A 24,104-nucleotide genomic window follows, 5' to 3' on the forward strand; every position below is an offset into this window, starting at 1 on the left:
AAAGGCGTGCGCCACTGCCTGGCTGTGCTTGTTTTTCTTATTTGCACATTATGTGCTCAAGAAATATCTTTCCTAAAACGTTATTAAACTCTGTGTGTGTGTGTGTGTGTGTGTGTGTGTGTGTGTGAGAGAGAGAGAGAGAGAGAGAGAGTCTGTGTGTGTGAGAGTGTGTGTGTGTGAGTCTGTGTGTGTGTGTGAGAGAGAGAAAGAGTGTGTGTGTGTGAGAGAGTCTGTGTGTGTGTGTGTCTATGTGTGTGAGTCTGTGTGTGTGTGTGTGAGAATCTGTGTGTGTGTGTGAGAGTCCGTGTGTGTGTGTGTGTGTGTGTGTGTGTGTGTGTGTGTGTCTATGTGTGTGAACGTGTGTGTGTGGGCACGTGTGGAGGACAGAAGACAACTTGTAGGAGTTGGTTCTCTCCTCCACCACATGGGTTCTGGGAGGTTGAACTCAGTCTCGGCAGCATAGACACCTTTACTTGCCGAGCCATCTTGCTGGCCCCTTGTGTGTATTTTTAACATGTGGTCTAGCTAGAAGGCTCTAGAACCACCCAGGGCTCAGCAAGAAGGGAGAGACCTCATGAAGAGAGGAGTGGGACCAACATGTCCACCCATGATCCCCCCACAGTCCCCCAAACTGTGTTCTCCAAGCCTCACCCGTGGGTGCACAGAGAAACCCACCCCCTGGCGGGGAAACACCAGAGCTGAGTCTCCCTGCAGGTCCAGGGGGTGACGATGGGAATGAGCCAAGTAAAGTGAACTGTTGGAGGCCCCCTTGTTCTGGGGATGGACAGATGAGGGGTAGGGAAGATGGCAGTGTGGGAGAGATGTGTGAAGATGGGAGGGGGAGAAGGTGGAGAAAGAGAAAGAAAGAGCATTAGTTAGCACAGAGTAAGCTGGCAGGGACCCAGATGTTGCCCATGACCTTTTCAAGTCCTGTTCACCTTTACATCAGTGCACCGAGGTCATTTTTGAGAATTTAGTAGCAAAGAAAATAATACAGAACACCTTAGGAGCTAAGTCTACATTTGTTTTCTTAGTCCTTTTTGCCCTGGATGCCAGGAAGCTCAATAATCAACTTATACCCAACAACAATATACCCACTCCACCCTTTCTGCTGGATGCTAGGATGCAGGTAACCAACTCCGGGATTAAGGCACCCATAGTGAGACAGGTATAAAATGGACCGATTCTCTGCCCTTCCCTTTCTCCTGTGCTGTGAGGCAGCTTGGTTAGTGGCCCCACAAGGGAAAAGAGTGAGTCACGCGCAGCTCAAAAGACCAGGACTGTCTGTCGCTCAGAGCCAGGCACACGGGGATGGGCGGATGGGAATGGGGGTCATGGTTTTTAAAAAGGACTTACTTTTATTATTTTTAGTAGTGTGTGTGTGTGTGTGTGTGTGTGTGTGTGTGTGTGTGCATAAGTGCCTGTGAGCGCAGCAAAGGTATTGGATCTTCTGGAGTTAGAGCGGTTACAGTGGCCGTGAGCCACCCGACATGGGCACTGGCAACAGAACTTGGGGACAGCGTGCCTACTCTTAACCGTGGAGCCTTTTCTCCAGCCCCAGTGCAGACTTTTTTAAAGGTAGGAATGGCTCAACTTGTTTATTTTTTCTTTTCCCTTTTTGTGCATGTGTGTTGTTTCTTTTTTGAAACGGGGTCTCTCTGTAGCCCTGGCTGTCCTAGAACTTATGATGTAGACCAAGCTGGGCTCAAACTCAGAGATCCATTTGCCTCTGCCCCCTGAGTGCCAGGATTAAAGGCGTGCACCCCTATGCCTGACTAAAAATATCTATATAAAGTCATCTTTCCACATATTCAGGCTCTGGCACTCATGATTGAACAACTAATTAAAAATATTCTAAGAAAAAGAGTCTATACTGAACACAGAACAGGCTTTTTCCTGCCATATTCTCTATGTGATAGTGTAACAGCTATTTACATATCATTTGCATTATGTTAAATAAGTAGGATGAGGTATGACTCAACCTATAGGGAGAGAGGGAAAAACAGTGGATGGGAAGATGTGTGTGTCAAATGTGAATACTATGGTATCTTACATAAGTCTTTGAGGGCCCAGTGTCCTGTGGGTCTCAAGGAGTACTGCACTTATTTTTCTGATCTGATTGCACAGGAGACTATTACTAAAAGCAATCACTGACACTAATATGTCCAGGGCATATATGTCTTCTTTCTTATCCTTGTATGAGATGCTAATTTAAGATAATAACACATCCATGTATCCATCCATCCATCCACCCACCAACCCACACCTCAACCCATGCAGCCTTCCATGTATCTACTCCTCCATCTATACATCTCCTGACCTGCCCATCCACCTCATCCACTCACCCGTCCATCATCCACCAATCAATCCATCCACATGTCCATCTATCTATCCACTGGCCTGCCCACCAGCCCAGTCCTCCATGTATCCATGCACCTACCCACCCATTCATCATTCCTCTCTCCCTCTCTAGCTGTTGCTCCCACTGGAGGTAGGAAGGAGCACAGTCTCTGGGGACAGACCCTAGGAAGGGGGCCTCACCATCCTTCCAGATCTCAGCTGTGAGACGATCTGTGCTCTGGTGAAGCAAGGCAGCCACATTGTCATTCAGCGGGTCCATGTTCTTCATCAGCCACTCATTGGCTTTATAGTCAACCTGAACAGAACCAGGCAGATGACAGTAAGACTTGGGCTCCCCACACAGGTGCTTGGCACGGACTAGAACGCTGGCGTCAATTTGTATCCATCCTCTGAACTGCGCTTCACCTGCCTGACCCTCTCTACATCCCCCACCCTCCTGTAGGCCACCCCTTTGCCCTCCGTAACCACAACATTCTTCTAGTTCCTTCTGCTCTGGCCCCATAGGCCTCCTCCGTTCTCAAACTCAGTCCGTTCCCACCAAGGGCCACAAGCGTGAGACTCTGTGAATCTCACAGGTGGTTTACTTGGTCTTGTGCTCTCTGTGTCACAAGAGCCTATGCGCCCCGGGGGCCAAATGGAATCCCTGGGTCCTTGAGTGGGGTCCACAGCCAGCCTAGCCCTCACCTTGCCTGCGTAGTGCAGGACGCTGAAGTCCGCCTGATCCCGCAGGTGCCTGGGGCGTTGGAACTTGGGGTGGCTGCCCTGCTCCTGGGCCACCTTCTCCACGAAAGACTTGTCCGTGGCCTTGGGGAACCAGCACTCCTCGTCCAGGAGGGCCAAGAGACCTGGAGGGTTGGCCTGAGCAGCAAGGGGAGGAACGGAAGTCAGATTCCCACGTTTGGACACAGGAGGCTGCTAGCGGTCAGCCATAAAAAAAAAAAAAAAAAAGAAGTAGCTCGAGGTTGGGGACTTGGGGCGGGGGTGGCTCAGCAGCTGGGCGCTTGCCTAGCTTGTGCAAGGCCCTAGACTCCATCACCAGTCACTGGTCAAAGGAATGGGGCTGGGGCGCTGGCCGGACATTTCCTCTTTGGGTCTGTGGAGGGCGCTGTGGCAGGCAGAAGAGGAGCATTCTCACAGGTGGGTGGGGCACAGTGAGGCGGGGTTGGGTATTGGGAAGAGCCAAGCTTTCTGGGTCTGGCCAGTGGACAAGACTGAGCTTCAAGAGTGTGGGTGGTGGTCAGGTCCCAGTTTTGAAAGTCTAGGCAGCGGGCAGAGCTGAACGGTGTGGGTCTAGCAGTGGGCGGAGCTGCGCGTTGAGGGTCTGGGCTGCAGGCCCCTTGGTCCTGGCCCCTCACCGGCCGCTCGATGAGATCAATGCAAGGCTGCAGGTCCAAGCCAAAATCCAAGAATGTCCAGGGGATGCCCTCTCGCTGGTACTCCTCCTGCTCCAGCACAAACATGGTGTGGTTGAATAGCTGCTGCAGCTTCTCGTTGGTGTAGTTGATGCACAGCTGCTCGAAGGAATTCAGCTACGAGAGAATTGTGGAGAATTGTGGAATAGGGTGGTGAGCAAGGGCAGAGGCATCAGAACTGGAGAGAGGGACCGTAAGGCAAAGGTACGCACCTGAAAGATCTCAAAGCCCGCGATGTCCAGGATGCCCAGGAAGGATGCACCCTGCCGCGGACTTCTGTCTAGGGCTCGGTTGAGCCGCAGAACCAGCCAGCGGAAGAGGCGCTCGTAGGTAGCTTTGGCCAGAGCCTCCAGAGCGAAGTCAGCCTGCAGGGTAAGATGCACAGTGAGGCCCAGCACATGTGGATCGAGCAGGGCGTCACCGAACTTGGGGCCCTCGGAGTTCATCTCCCAGCTTCTCGGGTATGAACACCAAACAGGACCGCACAAACAACACGCTGCCATTACTGGAGTCCTGGAGTGCATCAGGCTCCCCGCTCCTCCACCTCTTAACTCAATTTCTACAGCACAGTGTGAGCTCCAGATTTAGGAGTCCGGGTTCAAATCCGGTGCAGCCACTCAGAGGCTGTGTGATCTCAGGCCCTCTCCATGAATAAACCTCTTCATGCCTCAGTTTCTCTGTTATTAGAGGCTGCAGATGAGACAGAAAGCTGGGGATTCCCAAGCTCTTTCCTGTTCCCAGTAGTTACAACCCGTGGTCACCTCTCTGTCACTACTGTGTCTGAGACACCATCTTTGTCTGGATTATGACAGGAGCCCTGAGTTTCCTTTCCTGTATATGAAGCCTAAGGAGCCAATTATTGCAGTAGCCAAGAGTATCTTTATATAAAAGACAAATGAAATCAAGTTGCTTCCCAGCCTCCCACAGCACCTCCTTCCTGTGGTTCCCAAGACCTTATATGACCTCTCACCTACTGCTCACGGCTTCAGTGACCCTCTCCCTTGCTTTGTCTGACATCACTAACCCTCCTTCACAGAGGAACCACCCTTCTCATTTGCCTGTGTAGTCTCCATTGCCCTAGCACAGTGCTTCTCTACCTGTGGGTTGCGAAGGGACTGTATTAAGGAGTCGCAGCACTAGGAAGGCTGAGAACCACTGCCAAGCCCCTGAGGTAAGAGTCTTTATTTTTGTTGGTACGTATGTGCACGTGTACGCAAATGCGAACACACATGAGTGTGTGGAGGTCAGAGGTCAAGCTCAGGAGAAGTCACTCCCCATCCCATTCCTTAAGACAGGGTCTCTCCCTGGTCTCACTCAGCTAGACCAGTGAGAGCTGGGAATCTTCCCGTCTCCACCTCTCCAGCTTTTCACACGGGTTCTGGGGGCCAAAGTCGGGTCCCCAGGCTTGCAAGGCAGGCACTTGCTGATGGAACCACCTCCCCAGCCCTTGACCTGTGTTTTGATTACTGCTCGACCCCCCCCCCCCTCCAAGGCTGGTGACAGAGCAGGGGCAGGCAAGCCTGCTAAGTGTTAGAGATGAATAAAATGTTTAAAGATCTAGTAAGAGGGCTCAGCAGGGAAGGAACGCTGCCAAGCCTGACGACCCAAGTTCAATCCCCAGGACCTACACTGTCCTTTGGTTTCAGCAGGCACTCTGTGGCATGTGCACATCCCCCCAATAAATAAATAAACAAACACATGTAATAATAACAATTTAGAAGTCCCAGGACCACAAATCACAAGCCAGGTCTTCCTGCCCCTGCACGGCGGGGTCCCCGCCTACCTGCTCCTTGGTCTGTGCTTTCTGAACATAATCCCGGCCGACTTTGATGCGGGGTGTGAGAAGTGCTCTGGAGAAATCCGTCACCCCGAGTCCCAAGAGGCGGCAGAGCTTCTGGGCAGCTGAGGGAGAGAGGAGTGACGGGAGTTGGGGGGGGGGCGCATGTGGGAGGGGCACCACACCCCTGGGAAAGGGGAGGGCGTGTGGGAGGGGGCACCACACCCCTGGCTCTTGCCATAGCAGCTCCTGAGCAACCCAAGCGCTGGTTGACAGGCCTGTGCCACCCGGGCTGGAGTGATGTATATTTTCAATAAGAAAACCTAGCATAAAAAGAACCTCAACACTAACACGTTAAGTGGATGGTGTTTGTGGGGCACAGCGAGGCTGCGTGGGAGGAGTGTTTCCCTTTCCACTCTGAATTAAAGCCGGAATCGGGCCATCTTTGCGGCACCGTCAGCCTCACTGAGGGAACACTTCCTCTACACGCTCAGCTCCACAGAAGGAAAGAGAGAAGCCTAGAAAGAAATACATTAAAAAGACACCAGAGTCAGACACGGTGGCACACACTGCCATCTCAGTATCGGAGAGTTTGAGGCAGGAGGATCAGGGATTCAAGGTCATCCTCAACTACAAATCGAGTTGGGGGCCAACCTGAGCTACATGAGATCCTGTCTGACCCCAACACTCCCACCACAGGGCTCTACTACAGCGCATGAAGCGACTCCTCAAGGCAAGAAGGGAAAGCCAGGTGTGGTGACGCTTGCTCCCAGCACTCGGGAGGCAGAAGCAGGCAGAGCTCTGAGTTCAAGACCAGCCTGGTCTACAGAGTGAGTTCCAGGACAGCCAGAGCTACGAGAAAACCTGTCTTGACCCCCTTCCCCTCTACCCCACCAAAAAAGCTTGTAATGTCTGCCCTCAATTAAGAAAAGCAAACAGGTGTGCCCCCACAGGGTAGTGCCAGGTTGGTGAGTGGCGCCCCCAGTGGCCACAGTGGGCACCTCAGGGCCGGACGGGTGGGGAGCAGTGACCCAGTTCCCCAGATTTTCTGAGTTGTGCAGAGTTTGAGAGTGAGCTGGAAGGTTTTATAACCAGGACACAGAGCTTCGGATGTCCAGAGGGAGTCCGCCAACTCTATTTCTGTCTAGGTCTCTAGCTACACAAGCACAGGGTAGGGAAACCCCAGGGGAGACGCCCTAGGATGCAGACATCTCAGCGGTCTGACTGTGGGCAACTGTCTCTCCTTCCTTGACAACCAAATCCCAGCACTTGGTAGGCTGGCTGTGAGTTCGAGGTCAACCTGGGCTGCAGTGACATCCTGCCTCATTAAACATAAAACAAAAAAAGCTAGTTGTGGTGGCGCACCCCTTTAGTATCAGCACTCGGGAGGCAGAGGCAGGTGATCTCTGTGAGTTCAAGGCCAGCCTGGTCTACATTTAAAAAGAAAACAAACTGCACAGGGGTCAGGAGGACTGGAGAAGGAACCACCTGCCACACTCCTTTCCTTTACCCCAAGAAGCTCTGGGGCTGCCCATAGCTCACAGTCGATGCCACTCATTGGGTGAACAAAAATGGGCAGGTCATTTGAGTGATGAGCCTCAGTTTCCCTATCTACTCAAGGGCTCAAAAATAACAGCTATTTCAGCTGGAGGTGGTGGGGTAGACCTATCATCCCAGCATTTAAGAGGTAGATGCTTGCCGGGCGGTGGTGGTGCACACCTTTAATCCCAGCACTTGGGAGGCAGAGGCAGGTGGATCTCTGTGAGTTCGAGGCCAGCCTGGTCTACAGAGTGAGTTCCAGGATAGCCAGGGCTACACAGAGAAACCCTGTCTCCAAAAAAAAAAAAAAAAAAAAAAAAAGGTAGATACAAGAGGACCAGGAGTTCGAGGCCAGCCTGGGTTACATATGACCCCGTCCTAAACAATGAACAAGAAGCGGGGAGAGAATTAATGATTTTCACTGTTTAACAAAAACAAGGAGGGTGATATGAGCCTGGGTGTGGTGGCACAGGCCTTCTACGCCAGCATTTGAGAGGGAAAAGCAGGGGGACCAGGAGTTAGAAGGGCCCAAGGTTGGAGGAGGGCCTTTACTCAGGCATGGGTGGGGACTCTGGTAGTTTCCTGCAATGACTGGGTTGTCTCCAGCAAGGCTGTTTAAAGTGGAGGAAGCCTGGCCACAGTGCTCTGGGCAAGACCTCTGCAAAGTACAGGAGTCAGAGCCGTCCAAGGCGAAGGGCAGAGGTTGGCGGGGACGATCTGGCAAGGAGCATGCGGAGGGCACACGTGGTAGTACCTGTGTTGTCAGGCATGGTGGCTTGGTCCGTGTTCCGCTCTCTCCTCAGGACGACGTTGCCAAACTGGAGCACAGCTGAGACAGTACGCAGCATGGCTGTGGGGCGGAGTGGAGAGTCACGTGAGGAGGGGACTCCAGCACCATCTCAGTGATGCTGCAGGAACCCAAAGCTGTGCTCAGTACCCCAGAGCTGAGAGCTCTCTGTGGCCTCAGCTAGACTTTAAAAAAAAAATACACGGGGTGGGGGATGGGTGGGTGCTGGAGAGATGGTAGAGAGCTTAAGAGATCTGGCTGCTCTTCCAGAGGTCCTGAGTTCAATACCCAGCACCCACATGGTGGCTCACAACCATCTGTAATGAGATCTGGTGCCCTCTTCTGGGGTGAAGGCACACATGCAGACAGAACATTGTATACATAATAAATAAATCTTTAAAAACAAAAACAAAAAACCAACGGAATCAATACACTCAGGTTTCTGTGTTCAAGCTTTGCTTTGCCTGTCTTCCCATGAACAGAGATGTGATGTATACAGGATTCAAATGAGCCAGATGTTGGGCTGGGGAGATGGCTCAGCCAATAAAGCAGTCTGTGCAAGCATAGCATGAGGACCTGCGTTTGATTCCCCAGCATCCACATAAAAAGTCAGGTGCAGTGGTGCACATCTGTAACTCCAGGACTAAGGAGACAGAGACGGGAGGATTGATCCTTGAGCCAGCCTAGCCAAATTGTCAAGCTCCAGGTTCAGTGAGAGAACCTGTTTCAAAAATCTAAGGTCATCAGGCTTGGCAGCAAGCCCCTTCACCCACGGAGCGATCCTGTCAGCCCCATGCCCAACTCTTGACATGAGTATTGGGGATTGGAACTCAGGTCCTCAAGCTTGACAGCAGGTGCTCCCACTAAGCCATCTCCCCAGCCCCATTGCTGACTCTGATGCACAGAGCTTGTGGTCAAGGGTATTAAAGTCAATGCCACAGTGAAGTGAGTCTCACAAGTTGTTTCCCAAGTTGGTCACCAAAGCCTCTCTGCTCCAGCACTGGGCTGCAGGGCAGTTTACATGGCAAGAACCGCCTCATGGTTAAGAGCACTTGCTCCACTTCCAAAGGACCCAAGTTCTTTTCCAAGTACCCACATAACTCCAGCTCCAGGGGATCTTACGCCCTCTCCTTGTTTCTGGAGGTACTGCACTCATGTGCACATACACACATGCACACACACACACACACACACACACACACACACACACACACAAACACATTAAGATAGGGAACCAAGTGAATCCCAGAAAGGACACTAGTCTGAATTGACAGGCTCACTAGTCTGAATTGACAGGCTCACTAGTCTGAATTGACAGGCTCACTAGTCGGAATTGACAGGCTCACTAGTCTGAATTGACATGGCTTGAGCATCTTGCTTTGACGCTGGCTGACTACTCTGCTCTGAGTGCCCACACTGAGGGACTCTGAAAGAACAGAACAGAAAGAGCTAAGATTTCTCTAGAAAATTCCCTGCAAGGGCTGAATACTGAAATTTCAGCAACTTGAGGGGACACCCCCCAGAAAGCTGTGCTAGGTCACCTCACAGTCTGATCTGCACATATGTGTTCCCTGGCGGGCAGTCTCTGTCACTCTGTCCCTCTCTCTTGGTAGGAGTTGAGACAGGGTCTCAATACATAGTTCTGGATGACCTGGAACTCCTAATGTAGACCAGGCTGGCCTCAAACTCCAAGACCTGCCTGCCTCTGTCTCCTGAGTGCTGGGATTAAGGGTGTGTGCCACCACACAGGCTCCGTTCACAATTGTTTACTATTTATCTATTGTGGTTTGTGTGGGTATGCACCACAGCATGTCCGTGGAGGTCAGAGGACAATTTACAGGGGCTGGTTCTCTCCTTCCACCATGTAGATTCCATGAACTGAACTCAGGTTGGAGGCTTGGCAGCAAGCCTCTTTACTTAGTGAGCTGTCTTACTGGCCCATTTCCTGGCAAAGCGGAACAAAATATTCTTCTGTCCTTTAAATCTATTCCCATCCCAATTTCTATTTCCTAGGTTTTTATTTGAATGCTTGAGACTGGCCTCGTGTGTCCCAGCCTGGCCCGTACCTTTCTACGTAACTGAGGGTGACCTCCTGCCTCCACTGCCCTAGTGTTGGGATGACAAGACGGCACCAGGCCTGGTTTATCAGTTCTGGTAACAGAGCCCAGGACGTCATACAGGACCCCCTCTACCAACTGGGCACCAGCCCCAGTCTTATTGCCCAGGATCTTCGTAAGGTGTCCAGCCACAGACCTCAGAGACCCCTGACCACAGTAGGATTCGGGGTTACAGATAGATCTAGGGAGAAAGTGAATTTGATTTTATAAATGCCGTGTGTCAGTGTGCTGTTTTTTCCACAAGGAATGCTAAGTGCTTGGAGAACCAGGGTTGTACTGCCCCCTGGAGGACACCCGGTGGAGGAACAGCTCAGCCTATGTGACTCAAGGATATCATCACCAAGATCACAGAAATGTTTTGCATGGGCCGGGGGAGGATGGGGGACAGCCACTGTGACCTGGGAGGACTGTTGCTGACCCCCTTTTTCTTGTTGCTGTTTCCCTGTGTTTTTATGTGTATGGGTGTTTTGCCTGCATGTATCTGTGCATCATGTTCACACAGTGACCACAGAGGCCAGAAGAGGGCATCAGATCCCCTAGAACTGGAGTTACAGACGCACAAGAGCTGTTATATGGTTGCTGGGAATCAAACCTGGGCCCTCTGGGAGAGCAACCCATGCTCCTAACCAATGAGCCATCTTTCAGTCCCAGAAGCTGGTTTTGCTCAGTTCTATCAAAACTTGCTCACCCTTCTGAGACATTCTGTCCTCTGAGGGCACTGGCGCTGGGGTCAATGATGGGCTGCTACAGCTGTGTTTGTGTCTGTTGTCTCCATGGCAACATTAAGGATCAACACAGCATGCACTGCACCCGCCTCCAACAGGTGTTCAGTTTCTAATGTTGACCCAGTCAACAAACACGGGTTATTTTCTCTTCCCTGCACCACATCCATTCCAAGCACCTGACCTTCAGAAACAGCTCTAGGGATCATCTGCTACCTATGATCCCTATTTGACAGATGGGGAAACTGAGGCATGTGATTCACAAACTTAGGATCACTAAATTCATAAGCTGGCAGAACTAGAATTTCAGCTGGGGCTGTCCAAAAGAAACTGGGATCTCTCTCTCTCTCTCTCTCTCTCTCTCTCTCTCTCTCTCTCACACACACACACACACACACACACACACTCACACACACACTGTGGTGGTACATGCTTGTCATCCCAGCACTTGGGAAGTGGAGGCAGGAAGATCAGGAGTTCAAAGCCAGCCTGGGCTACAGACTCCCTCAACAACAAAAAGCAATCCAGGTTGATGAGATGCTCAGCTGGTGAAGGGTCTTGCCACCAAGCCTGATTACCAGGACCTACACTGTGGAGTTGTCCCCTGACCTCCAAGCACACATGCATGCATACACAAACACTAAGTGAATAAATGTGAAAAAAGAATAAAACAAAACAAAATAGCAAATATTTAAACATAAGCCCAGTATTGAAAGGTAGAATTTGCTGGACAGAGGATGGAGAGATGGCTCAGTGGTTAAGAGCACTGGCTGCCACCCTTACAAAGGACCTGGGTTCTAATCTCACCAGTCACATGGTGATTCACAAATATCTGTAACTACAGTTTCAGGGGATCTAAGACCTTCTTCTGGCATCCTTGGTGTATAAGTACACATGTGGGCAAACACCCATACACATAAATAAATAAATCTGAGATGAAAAAAATAATTTGCTGAATGCCCATGTGGGCCTCAGTTTCCCCTGCTGGGCAGTATGAAGGGACTGGACTCACTGGTCTCTTGTTGGACCCTCTCAGAGTGGAAGATGGTGAGGGGTAGGGCAGAGATACAGGAGTTCCAGGAATGCCGAGTTTCGCAGCTGACATGAACCACTTCGCATGAGGTCGTGGGTCCCAGAGCTGAGGACTGGTGTGCCGAGAGCCAGGGACAGAAGTCACAGCTGCTGAATAAGGTCTGGAAATCCCTGTTAGGCAGCTCCCACTCTCTGTGAGGGACTCTCGACTAACTCTAGGGGATCTGTCTGTAAGACTTGTAAACGTGGGTGCTGCTGGGATCAGGCAGGGCAGGGTTGGGCACCAGGCTCAGCTCACTTGGGGTGACAGCCAGGTCTGCAGGGAGGAAAAGGGGCCCCAGAGTCCCCATCTGTGACATAAAAACAGTTGTGGGTCTTCAAAACTGAATAATTTACAATCCAGTATCGGGTCACTCTAACCCTGTGACACATACTCAGGGGACAGCTCCATGATCAGGACTCCAGGGACCACCCCAAAGGAAATGAGGCTGAATATGGTGGCTCATATCTCTAATTCTGAAATCTGGGAGGCTGAGGCAGGAGGACTGTCATGAGTTCAAGAGTCTTGCTCATAGAGAGACGACCAAGTTCCCTGTGTCTGCTAACTGTCCAGCTTTGCAGCCTGGCATTTACGGTACCTGCGGTTGGCACGGAAAGATACAGAGTGAGGAGATGCACAGAGGTCCTGTCTTGATGAGTCCCAAATGCTGTCTGCCCCAGGCTGCCCTCAGGTGGCACACAAGGGTCCATCTCCACTTCCGGAAATGGGTTACGGGGTCCACAACCACGCTGCCATCTCTTTCTGAAGGGAGGTGGGACCTTCTGCCTCATCCTTGATCCGAGTCTATGCAAAGATGGTGGGCTCTACTCCATACTAATGGAACACAAGGAGACTACCATTCCTAGAGGGATGGAGGGTACGCAGGTCCAAAGTTGGGGAGTGGGGAACTGGTACCACTTTGTGGATGGTGGTGATGTGGTTCCTCACAGCTGAAACCAGCCAAGATTAGGATGTGGCTAAGGAGTAGAGCCCCTGCCTAGAATCGCCCAGTGAGGGGCTGGGGGTGTGGTTGAGTGGTAGAGCCCCTGCCTAGAATCCCCCAGTGAGGGGCTGGGAGTGTGGTTGAGTGGTAGAGCCCCTGCCTAGAATCCCCCAGTGAGAGGCTGGGGGTGTGGTTGAGTGGTAGAGCCCCTGCCTAGAATCCCCCAGTGAGGGGCTGGGGGTGTAGCTCAGTGGTGTGCACTTGAATAGCATTCACTCCCAGTACCAAAATAAATCAATGAATTAAGTTAAATGTGTCTGGGAGGGCAGTGGGACTCCAGAGCCAGGCTCTAGAGTCTCAGGACGATGACCACACTGTGGTCCTATCTCTGGAAGGTATAAGTTAGCTGAAATTGTAGTGATCCAAAGTCTGGTCGTAAGCACATTCAAACTCTGAAAATTTCGTTTGCAAAATGGAAAACTCCCATTTGCCATTGGATCTTCTGCACAGCAGGCCAGCAGCAGGAGGGTCACATGGGCCATCTGGCATCAAGAGGCCGGGCTGGCCATGGCCAGGCTCTGAATTTGTCTGGTAGTCACCTGGTGGGGCAGAGCTGCAGTCTGGACAGTTACAAAGCCACGGTGAGGACTCTGGCTGTGGCTGTGGGGATGGGGGCACACGGGCAGGTGCTCAGCACTCTGGATTGGGCCTTGGAGCCAAAGGAGCTCCTGGGGAGAATCAGACTGTGAGGGGGGGCCCAGCTGACCCCCACACACCTGGGGGTCTCTCGGACAGCCCAGTCCATCCAAAAGGAAGACACCACAACCTCTCAAAAGACAACAGTGTGGGTCAGCTGGGGAAGGGGCAGTACCTGTCATCACAGCACTTTGCAGGCTGAGACAGGAGAATTGCAATGAGCTTGAGGCCTGTCTTAGCCTCATATTAGGTCCTGGCCAGCCTGAGCTACACAGTGAGGTCCTGGCCAGCCTGGGACATAGTATGAGACTCTGTCTGAAACAAACCAAAAATAATACTAATTTTATTTTTATCAAGGGTTGTAAATGTAGTTCAGTTGGCAGAGTGCCTGACTAGCATGTATGAGGTCCTAAGTTCCACCCCCAACGCCACATAAACGAGGCATGTTGGTGCACACCTGTCATTCCAGCACTCGGGGTGGAGGCAGGAGAATTAGTTCAGGTCATCCTTGGCTACACGGGAGTTTGTGAGCAGCAGAAGAGCCTGTCTCGGTGTCCCATCTAGTTTGCATTGGTTGCTGTGACCAAAGCCGGGCGGCGGTGGCGCACACCTTTAATCCCAGCACTCGGGGAGCAGAGGCAGAAGGATGTCTGTGAGTTTGAGGCCAGCCTGGTCTACACAGTGAGCTCCAGAGCAGCCAGAGCTACACAAAGGAACCCTGTCTCGAAAAACCAAAAACAAACAAAAAGAAAAAAAAAAAAATGGGGGAGAAAGGTTCACTTGGCTTCCACTTCCACTTCCACGTCACATCACACTAAGGGAAGTGAGAGCATAGGGCAGGAATTCAAACAGGAAGTGAAGCAGAAACCACGACCAAGGCTGCTGACTGCCTTGCCCTCCTACTTATGCCCAGCCCTGCTTTCTCACACAGCTCCTGACCACCTGCCTAGGAACGGTCCCACCCACAGTGGCCTGGGCCCTCCCTCCAACATCAATCAAGACAATCCCCACAGACATGCCGGCAGGCCAATCTGATCACACAAGTCTTCGATTGAGGTCCCTCCTCCCGGAAGGGTCAAGGTCAATTTGACAATAAAAACTAACCAGGACACTCCATCCCTTGTCAACTTGACACATCACTGTTAAACCGGCGGCTTTTCCTTTCCTGTCTGTCCCCAAGAGCTCTTCTTACTATCACAATATAAAAAGTCAAATAAACTTCAAAGAAGACCCATCTCACACCGAAGCTTTGATCTCTCAAACATGCCACACTTTCCCTGCCCTAGGGCCATTATGCAGGCCATCCCAGCTGCAGAAAGTGTTCTTCCTAGCCCTCTCGAGTAGTGATTGCCCCCCACCTCAGGCCTCTGTCCAAGCACCCTTTCTTCCAGGTACCCTTGTCTGACCTCCTGTGTGGAGCTGTACCCCAACTCCCACCCCACCCCCACCGCCATTCCCCGCTCTGTGCCCCTCCAGACTCTGCCCAGCTTCTAGTGGATCCTGTCATTTATATGGCTGGTTGATCTCACTTCCTTAGTCTCCCCGAGGTGAGGAGGGGCGATCCACCCTCTCCTCCCCAAAGAGCTCTAGTCCTTCATACACAGCAGATACTCGATAAATCCTTAAATGGCAGCCTGGGAGGTCGACCAATCCAAAAGCAGTGATGATGAAGAGATTGCTCAGTCCACAGACGTGCTTACCACATAAGCCGACGGCCTGAGTTCAGTCCCCAGAACCAACAGTGGCAGGAGAACGGGTACACACACACTCGCACACACTTGCACTCACACATGCTCACACTCACATTCACACACAAAACTCACACACCCCTGCTCACATTCACACAAATCACACCACACTCACACATGCTCACATACACACAGCACACAGACACAGACACCGTCATGCACACTCATAATAAATAAGGGCTGGTGACGTGGCTCAGCTGGTGAACTTGCCGCCAGTCTGAAGACCCGACTCTCTCAAGCTGTCCTCTGAGTCTCACATACATGCTAGGACGTATGTGTGTCCATATGCTCCTTACACAAAAATAAATACAGAATTACAGCCCTCGCTGGCCTGGAATTCTCTATGTAGACCAGGCTGGCCTTGAACTCAAGATCGGTCTTCCTAGATGTGCACACCACCACACCTAGTGGTAATACATTTTTAAAAAATAATAAATAAAATTAAACTTTAAAATCAATCAAACAAAAATCTCTAAGATCAAGGTAGATGGCTGAGCTCTTGAGGAACAACATTCAAGGTTGATCTCTGGCCTCCATATGTGCACGTACACTTGCAGGTGCACACACCTCATCTGTACACACATGTCCACCTGCACACACTGAATATGTTCGCACAACAACAACAAATGAATGAATGAATGAATGAATGAATAAATGCTTGAATACACTGGCCAAAGTAGTAGTGGCTGGGCCCTGGTAGCTTGGGCTCACTCACCTGTGATCTCATCTGGGAGGAAGCCCAGTACACGCAGGGACTCCAGTGTCTCCTGGAATAGCTCCCGCTCCTGGCCAGGGGACGACGAGGGCCCATTGGTCAGGAAGCGGTAATGGGAACAGGGCTCCAGAAGGAGGTCAGCTGTGGGGAGAGGGCAGAAGTCAGGGCCAGGACCTGAGCATCTGTTACAGCGGTGCTGGCTGGGCCTCGGGCAGCAGGTAAGTCTGGTGACCAAGATGGCAGAGGCAGCTCCTGGGGACACATGTGCTGCCAGAAGCCACAGAGCGGAAACCAAGGTGTCAGAGGAACAGTCCGGGAACCAGGAGGGAGAAAGAAGCTGTGGACAGAATGTAAATAAGGAGCTACAAAGTCAGACACAGCGACTTGCCTGTCATTCTAGCACTCAGGAGACTGAGGCAGGGGACTGCTGCAAGTTCCAAACTAGCCTGGGCTGCATAGCAAGATCTTGTCTCAAAAAGAAAAGGAGACAAGAGAAGGCACAATTTTAGCTGCAAGGAGTGGGAGCTGAGGACCACAGGAAGGGGAACAGGCACCCGGTGCTGGCAGGAACCTCAACAGAAGGCAGCTTGCAGGCGCAACAGCACACAGTAGGTTCAACCGGAAGCATGGAGTTGCCAGAGGCTACAGCAAGGCAGAATCACCACAAGGCCAGCAGGAACAGGGGTGCAGGACAGATGCGGCAGGCAGGAATGGAGCCAGGAGGCAGCTGGAAGCAGAGGCTGGAAAGCAGGGGCTGGGAGGCAGCAGACAGAACCCAATCCAGGAGCCCAGGGCTCTGCAGCTAGGCTACTGCACTGTTCCCACACACCACAGGAGCGTCGGGACAGGACACGGTGACTCTGTTCTGGGAATGAGGCTCCTGCTGAGGGTGCGGAGGAGAGGGAGACCTTATGTCTCACACCTACTCTCCCAGGGCAAAGCAGGCTGGGGAAGAGACACTGACCTTTTAGCTGCTCCCCAGCGCCCCCTAGCAACTGGTAGAAGATGTGGAAGCTGCACTCATCCTTGGCCTGTCTGATGGCCCGGGACTTCTCCAGCAGATCTGGGAGGGAAGGCAAGTCAAGGAGCCAACGGGCTGCGCGCTGCCCACGCCTTCAGTATTTGGAATGCAGAGGCAGGAGGATTGTGATGAGTTCCAGATCAGCCTGGACTACATAATGAGTCTGTAGTTCAGACCAACATGAACTGTAGTGTGAGACCCTGTCTCAAAAATAAATTAATTAATTAATTAATAAAATAAAAATAACATAGAGCTGGAGGGATGGATCAGCAGTTAAGAACACAGGATAGCTGGGGGTGGGGGTGGGGTGGCGCATGCCAGCACTTGGGAGGCAAAGCCAGACAAGATCTCTGTGAGTTCGGGGCCAGCCTCATCTACAGAACAAGTTCCAGGACAGCCAGGGTGATTACACAGAGGAACCCTGTCTCAAAACAAAACAAAACAAACAAACAAAAAAACCAAAAACAAAAACAAAAAAAATACAGCTGTTTTATTTTATTTTTGTTTTGTTTTCAGTTTTTTGAGACAGGGTTTCTCTGTGTAGTCCTGGCTGTCCTGGATCTCGCTCTGTAGCCCAGGCTGGCCCTGAACTCACAGAGATCCGCCTGGCTCCGCCTCCCGAGTGCTGGGACTAAAGGCGTGCGCCACCATGCTAGAAGACAGGCCGCTCTTAAGCAGAGGCTGCATTTCAATTCCCAGCACCCACATGGGGCTCACAACCCTCTGGGACTCTGTTCCAGACCCAGTGCCCTTTTCCGGCCTCTGACAGCACCGGGGACATGGCGCACAGACGTAGGTACAGGCAAAAACACCCACACTTACTAAATAACAGAACAAAATAAATTTAAATCAATAGGAGACTGCAATATGGCTCAGTGGGTAAAGGTGCTTGCCACCGAGTCTGAAGATGTGAGTTCAGTTCCCAGGCCCACATGGAGAGCCATCTCTTCAGCCCTCGGCCCCTCGTGACAGGTCTGCTCCGCCGTGCTGCTTCAGTGTGGTACACGGCACCCCAGGAGCGTGGGTCCGAGACTCAGCAAGCAGTGGAGCGACCTCATCCGAGTACAACGCTGAGCCCTGAAGCTCTGCCTAGCTTTTCTGGGCGACTTTCCCCTGATAGCGTCCCATCTTGCTGTTTAGACAAGTACATCCTATACAGCTCCACTGAGAGAACACTGTGGACGCTCACCTGGCTTTCCTAGACCCAGGCCCTCCTGTCTCTCACTGGACTCCTGTGCCCCCACTCCCATAAAGCACAGCAAGGGTCTGACCACGAGCTGAGTGGGACATCAGAAACTGGGCATGAGTGTGGAGGGTCTAGAGCCAGCACGTCCTCACAAGGCTGCACGGTCCCAGCTGAACATCACCATGGGTCCCTTGAAGGACCACCCCGGGGTGTCTTTTCTGGGTGAGGGCCCAGAGAGCTGTCCTCCTTGGCGGCTAACCCATGCCTCCCAAGATCCCTCAAAGGATACAGGTCTCAATATTTGCGCCCACGATGTAGCCAGCAACGTCAAAGTTGATGCGGATGAATTTGCCCTGGAGCAAAAATGGTGTAGGGCTTAAGTCGAGGGATCTCCCTAAATCCATACCTCCTCCTTCTACCTAAAGCTCACACAAGTAGTGCGTCCCAGGCTGCAGACCTTCTCTCTCAAACTCTAGGGTTCCGGACCCGTCTCCTCCCTCCATCCTTCTTCCCTACCCCCAATCGGGCCCCAGTCTCCCAGACTGCCAGATGCACAGTCCCCATACTCACAAAGCGGGAGGAGTTGTCATTTTTCACCGTCTTGGCGTTACCAAAGGCCTCCAGGATGGGGTTGGCTTGAAGAAGCTGCCGCTCTAGCTCCCCCTGCAGGACACCGGAGACAGTGCATCAGTGAAAAGGGGAGGAAGCCTCCTCATGGGGCTAGGGCTTCGGACTGGACTCTCCGGGTGGGGCCTTTGTGTCAGGGTGGAAGGGTCTTCCTGCCATGTGTGTAGAGAGGGGAATAGAGAGGGCTCTGGGAGATTTGGTGAGCGGAAGTGAAACACCCAAACAAAGGAGAAAATGCTGCAGAACCAGCTGTGTTCTCATTAACAAGAAACGAAGTGGGTTAGAAACTACAGCACGAACATGGTTACTTCTACATATGCACACGGTGATAAACACGGGGAGAGGCCTGCGAGCGTGCACACCAAACTGTCAACCGCCCTCTGCTGACGAATTTGCTGCTGTAGCTTACAGGTCCCCATACGTTCTCGCGGAAACAAGTTCAGAGAATAATATATACTGCCCACGGAAAGTGCTGCAAAATAATGTATACTGCCCGGTGCACAGCAGGCATTCAACACTGGTGGCTCCATGCCAGGATCCTTATTCTGGACTTACTTCCAGCTCCTCCGGTGCCAGAGCCAGGCACACAGTAGGTGCTCAACGCACAGTAGGTGCTCAGTGAATGGTAGCCTGCCTGTGTTTTTTCAGTCTACATTAGCTGGTGGCTTTGTCAGATGAACAACAACAAAAAAGACCCTCAAAAACCAAAACAAACAAATAAACCCCCAAACACAGCCAGACACGGTGCCCACACCTGTAATCCCAGCACTTGAGCATGTGAAGGTAGAACTGATACAAGTTCAAGCCCAGCGTGTGCTCTAGAGTGAATTAAGGCCAGCCTGGGCAGCGAAGTGAGAGTTTATCTCAGAGCCGGGCGGTGGGGGCGCACGCCCTTAATCCCAGCACTCGGGAGGCAAAGCCAGGCGGATCTCTGTGAGTTCGAGGCCAGCCTGGTCTATAGAGCGATTTCCAGGACAGGCACCGAGAAAAAAAAAAAAAAAAGAGTCTATCTCAGAAAAAATAAATAAAACAAACAAAAAAGATGCTGTGCAAGGAGAGGGCCATGTGCCTTGGTCGTACGAGAGCTTGTTTCTCCAGCCCTGCTGGGAGGAGTAGCTCAGGTGTGTTCGGGTTATTGTGTGGTGTGGCCTCTCTCTGCTCACATGGCAGGCAGTACGGCCCAGTCTGCACAATCAGAGCAGGACTGGGGTGTACACACAGTGTGGTTTCTCTGCAGTGGGGACCTAGTTGCATGCACACAGTAGGGCTTCCATGAACAATAATGGGGGCCATTACTCTGTGCAGACAGTAGGACTGCACTAAAAGTAGCATGGGGTCTGGCATGTGCACATAGAGGGGTCACCATGAATGGTGGTGGGGACCCTTACTTTGTGCACTGACTATTGGGGGAGGAATAACTACATGCACATAGTAGGACTTACTAAGTGACAGCATGGGGTCTAGGCATGTGGGTAGAGTAGAGGTGGTATGAATGATAGGGGGCTTGGCCACATGGGCACAGGAGGACTGGATTAAATGTCAGCATGAGGCCAAGCATGTGCACACAGTAGGGCTGGCACAAATAATGTGGGAGAGATGTCTCTGCACACATTAGACTGAACTAAATAGCGGTATGGGGCCCGGGTAGTATGTACACATGCCAGGGCTGCCGTGAATGGCAGGGTGAGTTTGGTTGCAAGCACGTAACAGAACTTCTTATGGGCTTGCTTGAACACAGTAGGGCTGCATGGACAGTGGTAGGGGCCTTGGCTTCATGCACATAGTATGTCTAAGCTAGACGGCCATGTGGTCTTGGCATGTGCATAGTAGGACTGCCAACAGTGGCCTTGTGGGTGCCTGGGGGGCTGGCATGCCATTCTTGGGCCCTATCTCCCAGATGTCTGTGGGCTTTCAACCCCAAGTGAAACTGGGGTGTCAAGGGGATTCCCTGCTACTCACATAAGACATGGTGCTGATGGAGGCCTGAAGAAGTCACAGGACAGGAGACATGGACCAGGACACGGCACATGGAACATGGACAGACACGTGGGTGAACTGGAGGCCTTAGGGCAGAGCTGGGGCTGAGGGGCTGGGGAAATGGGGGTATGGTGCGGGGAATCCTCAGGGATTATGCGCCCAGGCTTAAATCCCACTGTACCAGCACCCTCTGTTCCCACCATAAGTCACCCACCAGAACTCACCCACCAGAACTCACCCACCAGAACTCACCCACCATAACTGGCTTCCTACCCATATTGTTGGTAACCACTCCCTGAAGGCTCAGAGACTGGGGACACTCTCCAGCCCTCCAAATCTAGACACGGGTCACCTAAAACTAGGTCTCAAAAAACAAAAGCACCTACTATGTACCCAGCACTATTCTGGAACCCACAAGGCTAAGAACCAGCCTCATATCTCCAACCTGCTTGCTCCTGATTCCATGATGAGCACACAGTAGATGCTCAGGTAGTACAGGCAGAAATAGGACCCTGCACCAACTGTGGTGTGGAGTGCGACTGACAAGGGGTGCAGCTGGAGACAGGTCTGGGATGTCCCAAGGCTGAATGGCTTACAGGGACACCAGGCTCCTTCCTGCCCTTGGGAGACGATGCCACGTGGGCCAGGTACTGGATGACCTTCTTGGTGTTCTCCGTCTTCCCAGCTCCAGACTCCCCTCTGTGGGGGCAGCAAGGAGAGGTGGGGTGGGCAAGGAGACCAGGCAGCCCCTGCCCTACCCATTTATGCAGATGCCTGCTGGCACTCTGCCAGCTCACCCAGTGCCACACCCACTAGTACCCTTCCCATTTGTGGGGGCCTCTGCCTCTGAAGCCCTTTAGGATGACTCACGTGCACAGAATGGACTGATCCTCACGATCTGTAGGGGACAGAAGGGAATGACATGTCACCTAGAGCGTCTCTAATCCCCTGGCCCCTCTGCATCTCAAAATCTTTTCAGAGCCTTAAGAAAATGGCGGGACTGTGATGTGCAACCCTCCTGGGTTCGAATACTCCATCCTGGCTAAACCTCTGAACTCTACAGGAGCAGCTGTCCTGCCCTGAGTCTTTATTACCTCATCGATAAGGTGGAGACGAGGAGTCCCAGCTACACAGACTACAATCCGCCTGTCAGCTCGATCTCAGTCCCTGCTGTGCGCCACCTCGGGCTAGGCATCAGACTCAAAAACTGGAAAATGAGGTCCTGGACCCCAGAAGTCGCTTAGATACAAGATGTCTACTCTGACTGCCACCCTGGGCCTGGCACCACCCTCTTACCATACACTCTGACCACCTACTAAGTGCTAGGTCCTGTTATCAACACAGAAAGGAACACTGAATAACAGAGCTAAGACAGAAAATCTGGGGCCACAGGCAGTGACCAGAGGATGGGGGGTCCCAGTGCTTCTCAGGGGAGGTGTCATTTAGGGCACAGCACAGTGAAAGTCTCTGGAAACCCTTAAGCCAGACAGTAAGGTGACTTCTTTGTGGTCACACAACCTATACTGTCATGGGGTGAAGACCCCGTGCACAGATAAAGGACGAGGGTGTCGGTTCTGTGCACAGCTAGTGAGCTCTCACACAGTGCCCTGTGACAATGTGCCAGTCTGAACTGAAGATCAGGTTTGTGATCCAGGCTCCTCTCTTGTGTGATTCTGGGCCATCTCTGAGTTCCTCTGTACCTCCATTTCCCTATCTTAAAACGTGGGTTCAACACAACCGCTTGTCTAACAAGGCTGTAGTCAGAGTCCAGTGAGAATGTTTAAAACACATTCAGCGTGGGCTGGAGAGATGACTTAGCAGTTAAGAGCACTGGCTGCTCTTGCAGAGGACCCAGGCTCCATTCCCAGCACCCACATGATGCTTCACAACTGCAGCAGCTCATAACTTCAATTCCAAAGGGACCAACGCCCTCTTCTGGCCTCAGCAGGCATCAGGTGTAGATATACAGACATACATGCAGGAAAAGCATCCATTCCCAAAAAGATGAAATACATAAGTGTTTTTTTTAAAGCAAGATTTAGAGAGTTCAGTAGGTACAGGCACCTGCCACCAAGCTTGAAGGCCTGAGCTTGATGGTGGCGTGGTGGCACTGCCCCCCACAGGCACTCGCCTAGCATGCACCACGAGAACCAGGAATAATATAGTAGTCCACACCTATAACCTCAACAGGAGGACCTGGAATCAAAGTCATCCTTAACCATACAGGAGTCAGGGGCCAGCCTGGGCTACATGAGATCATCTCAAAAACAAAAATATCCAACACAATGCCCGGTACAGAATGAGAATGAAATTCAGAACGGGACACATTGGGAGGAGGGGCCAGGATCCTGGGTTCAAGCCATACCTCAGTACCTACCCTTCCATGTGGCCACGGGCAGTAACTGTACTGCTCTGTGCCACAGTTTCCCCACCTGGAAATGAGGGATAATAAAAGAAACTACACCACAAGACTATTATGAGGTTAAATAATGTAGCCAAGAGACAGCTCTCCTGGAGTTCACTTCTACACCCTGCACAGAAATGGACTGACTCTGACTGACCCTGACTGACCCGGCGGGTACTCAACAGCACCACTGGCAGGCCTACAGACTCTGCCCCACAATGGCAGCGGAAGCTTCCTCCCAAGCCCCAGGGGACTGGCCATTCACGGGCCTTCACATAGTTAAGAGCACCAAAGGCAAGGTGGTTAGCCTTGGACTAATCAGAAACTAACAACAGAAAGACAGGAGAAGGGCTGGGGAGATACGTGACTAACGAAGTGTTAGCAATCCTGAAGACCTGAGTTCAATCTCCAGCACCCACAGAAAAAGCTGGGCATGGTAGGGCACACCGGTAATCCTGTGCTGGGGAGGCGGAGACCACTTCCAGGTCTGAGGCTGACTTCTGGTTCACTTCCCAGCACCTACATTAGGCAGCTCTCAACTGCCTCTAACTGCAGTTCTAGGGGACCTGACACCCTTTCTGGTTCCCATTGGCACTATGCTCACATGCACGTACCCGCGCGCGCACGCGCACACACACACACACACACACACACACACACACACACACACACACACACACACCCTTCTGAAAAAAGCCAGAAACAAAAAACCAAGGAAGGAATGAGAGCACACAACCTCACCCCTTATCACCCAGGACCCAACACAAGTATCTACTGTGAAAACAGATGTGCCGTGTCACATTTACTGTCTCTCTGGGAAACTTCTACAGAAGCCAGCATCGATTGCCTTTCAAAACAACACTGTCATGAACACACAGATTTTTTTAAGGCCGGCATGGTAAGAACTGGAGCCCAGCCCACCTCCCAGGGTGTCCCCAAGCCACCATTCAAGCATGGTCCTGGCTCCCAGCAGCACCCAGGGCCCAGCCTAGTCCCCCCG

General features: G+C 52.0%; 1 protein-coding gene across 1 annotated transcript in view; it reads right to left on the reverse strand.

Moving 5' to 3' along the window:
* Myh14 (myosin heavy chain 14) overlaps positions 1–24,104 on the reverse strand; it is a 61,241-nt gene that overhangs the window by 27,238 nt on the left and 9,899 nt on the right. Inside the window, exons 4-16 of the mRNA XM_059278196.1 lie at positions 21,571–21,598; positions 21,297–21,399; positions 20,683–20,706; positions 18,667–18,759; positions 18,386–18,449; positions 16,854–16,952; positions 15,890–16,030; positions 7,844–7,939; positions 5,557–5,675; positions 3,986–4,138; positions 3,717–3,890; positions 3,046–3,219; positions 2,542–2,656 (exon numbers count right to left, since the gene is read on the reverse strand). Coding sequence (XP_059134179.1) covers positions 2,542–2,656; positions 3,046–3,219; positions 3,717–3,890; positions 3,986–4,138; positions 5,557–5,675; positions 7,844–7,939; positions 15,890–16,030; positions 16,854–16,952; positions 18,386–18,449; positions 18,667–18,759; positions 20,683–20,706; positions 21,297–21,399; positions 21,571–21,598 — 1,383 coding nt within the window. The remainder of the gene's footprint in view (positions 1–2,541; positions 2,657–3,045; positions 3,220–3,716; positions 3,891–3,985; positions 4,139–5,556; positions 5,676–7,843; positions 7,940–15,889; positions 16,031–16,853; positions 16,953–18,385; positions 18,450–18,666; positions 18,760–20,682; positions 20,707–21,296; positions 21,400–21,570; positions 21,599–24,104) is intronic.

This window comes from Peromyscus eremicus, chromosome 1, assembly GCF_949786415.1.
Source record: "Peromyscus eremicus chromosome 1, PerEre_H2_v1, whole genome shotgun sequence".
NCBI lineage: Eukaryota > Metazoa > Chordata > Mammalia > Rodentia > Cricetidae > Peromyscus > Peromyscus eremicus.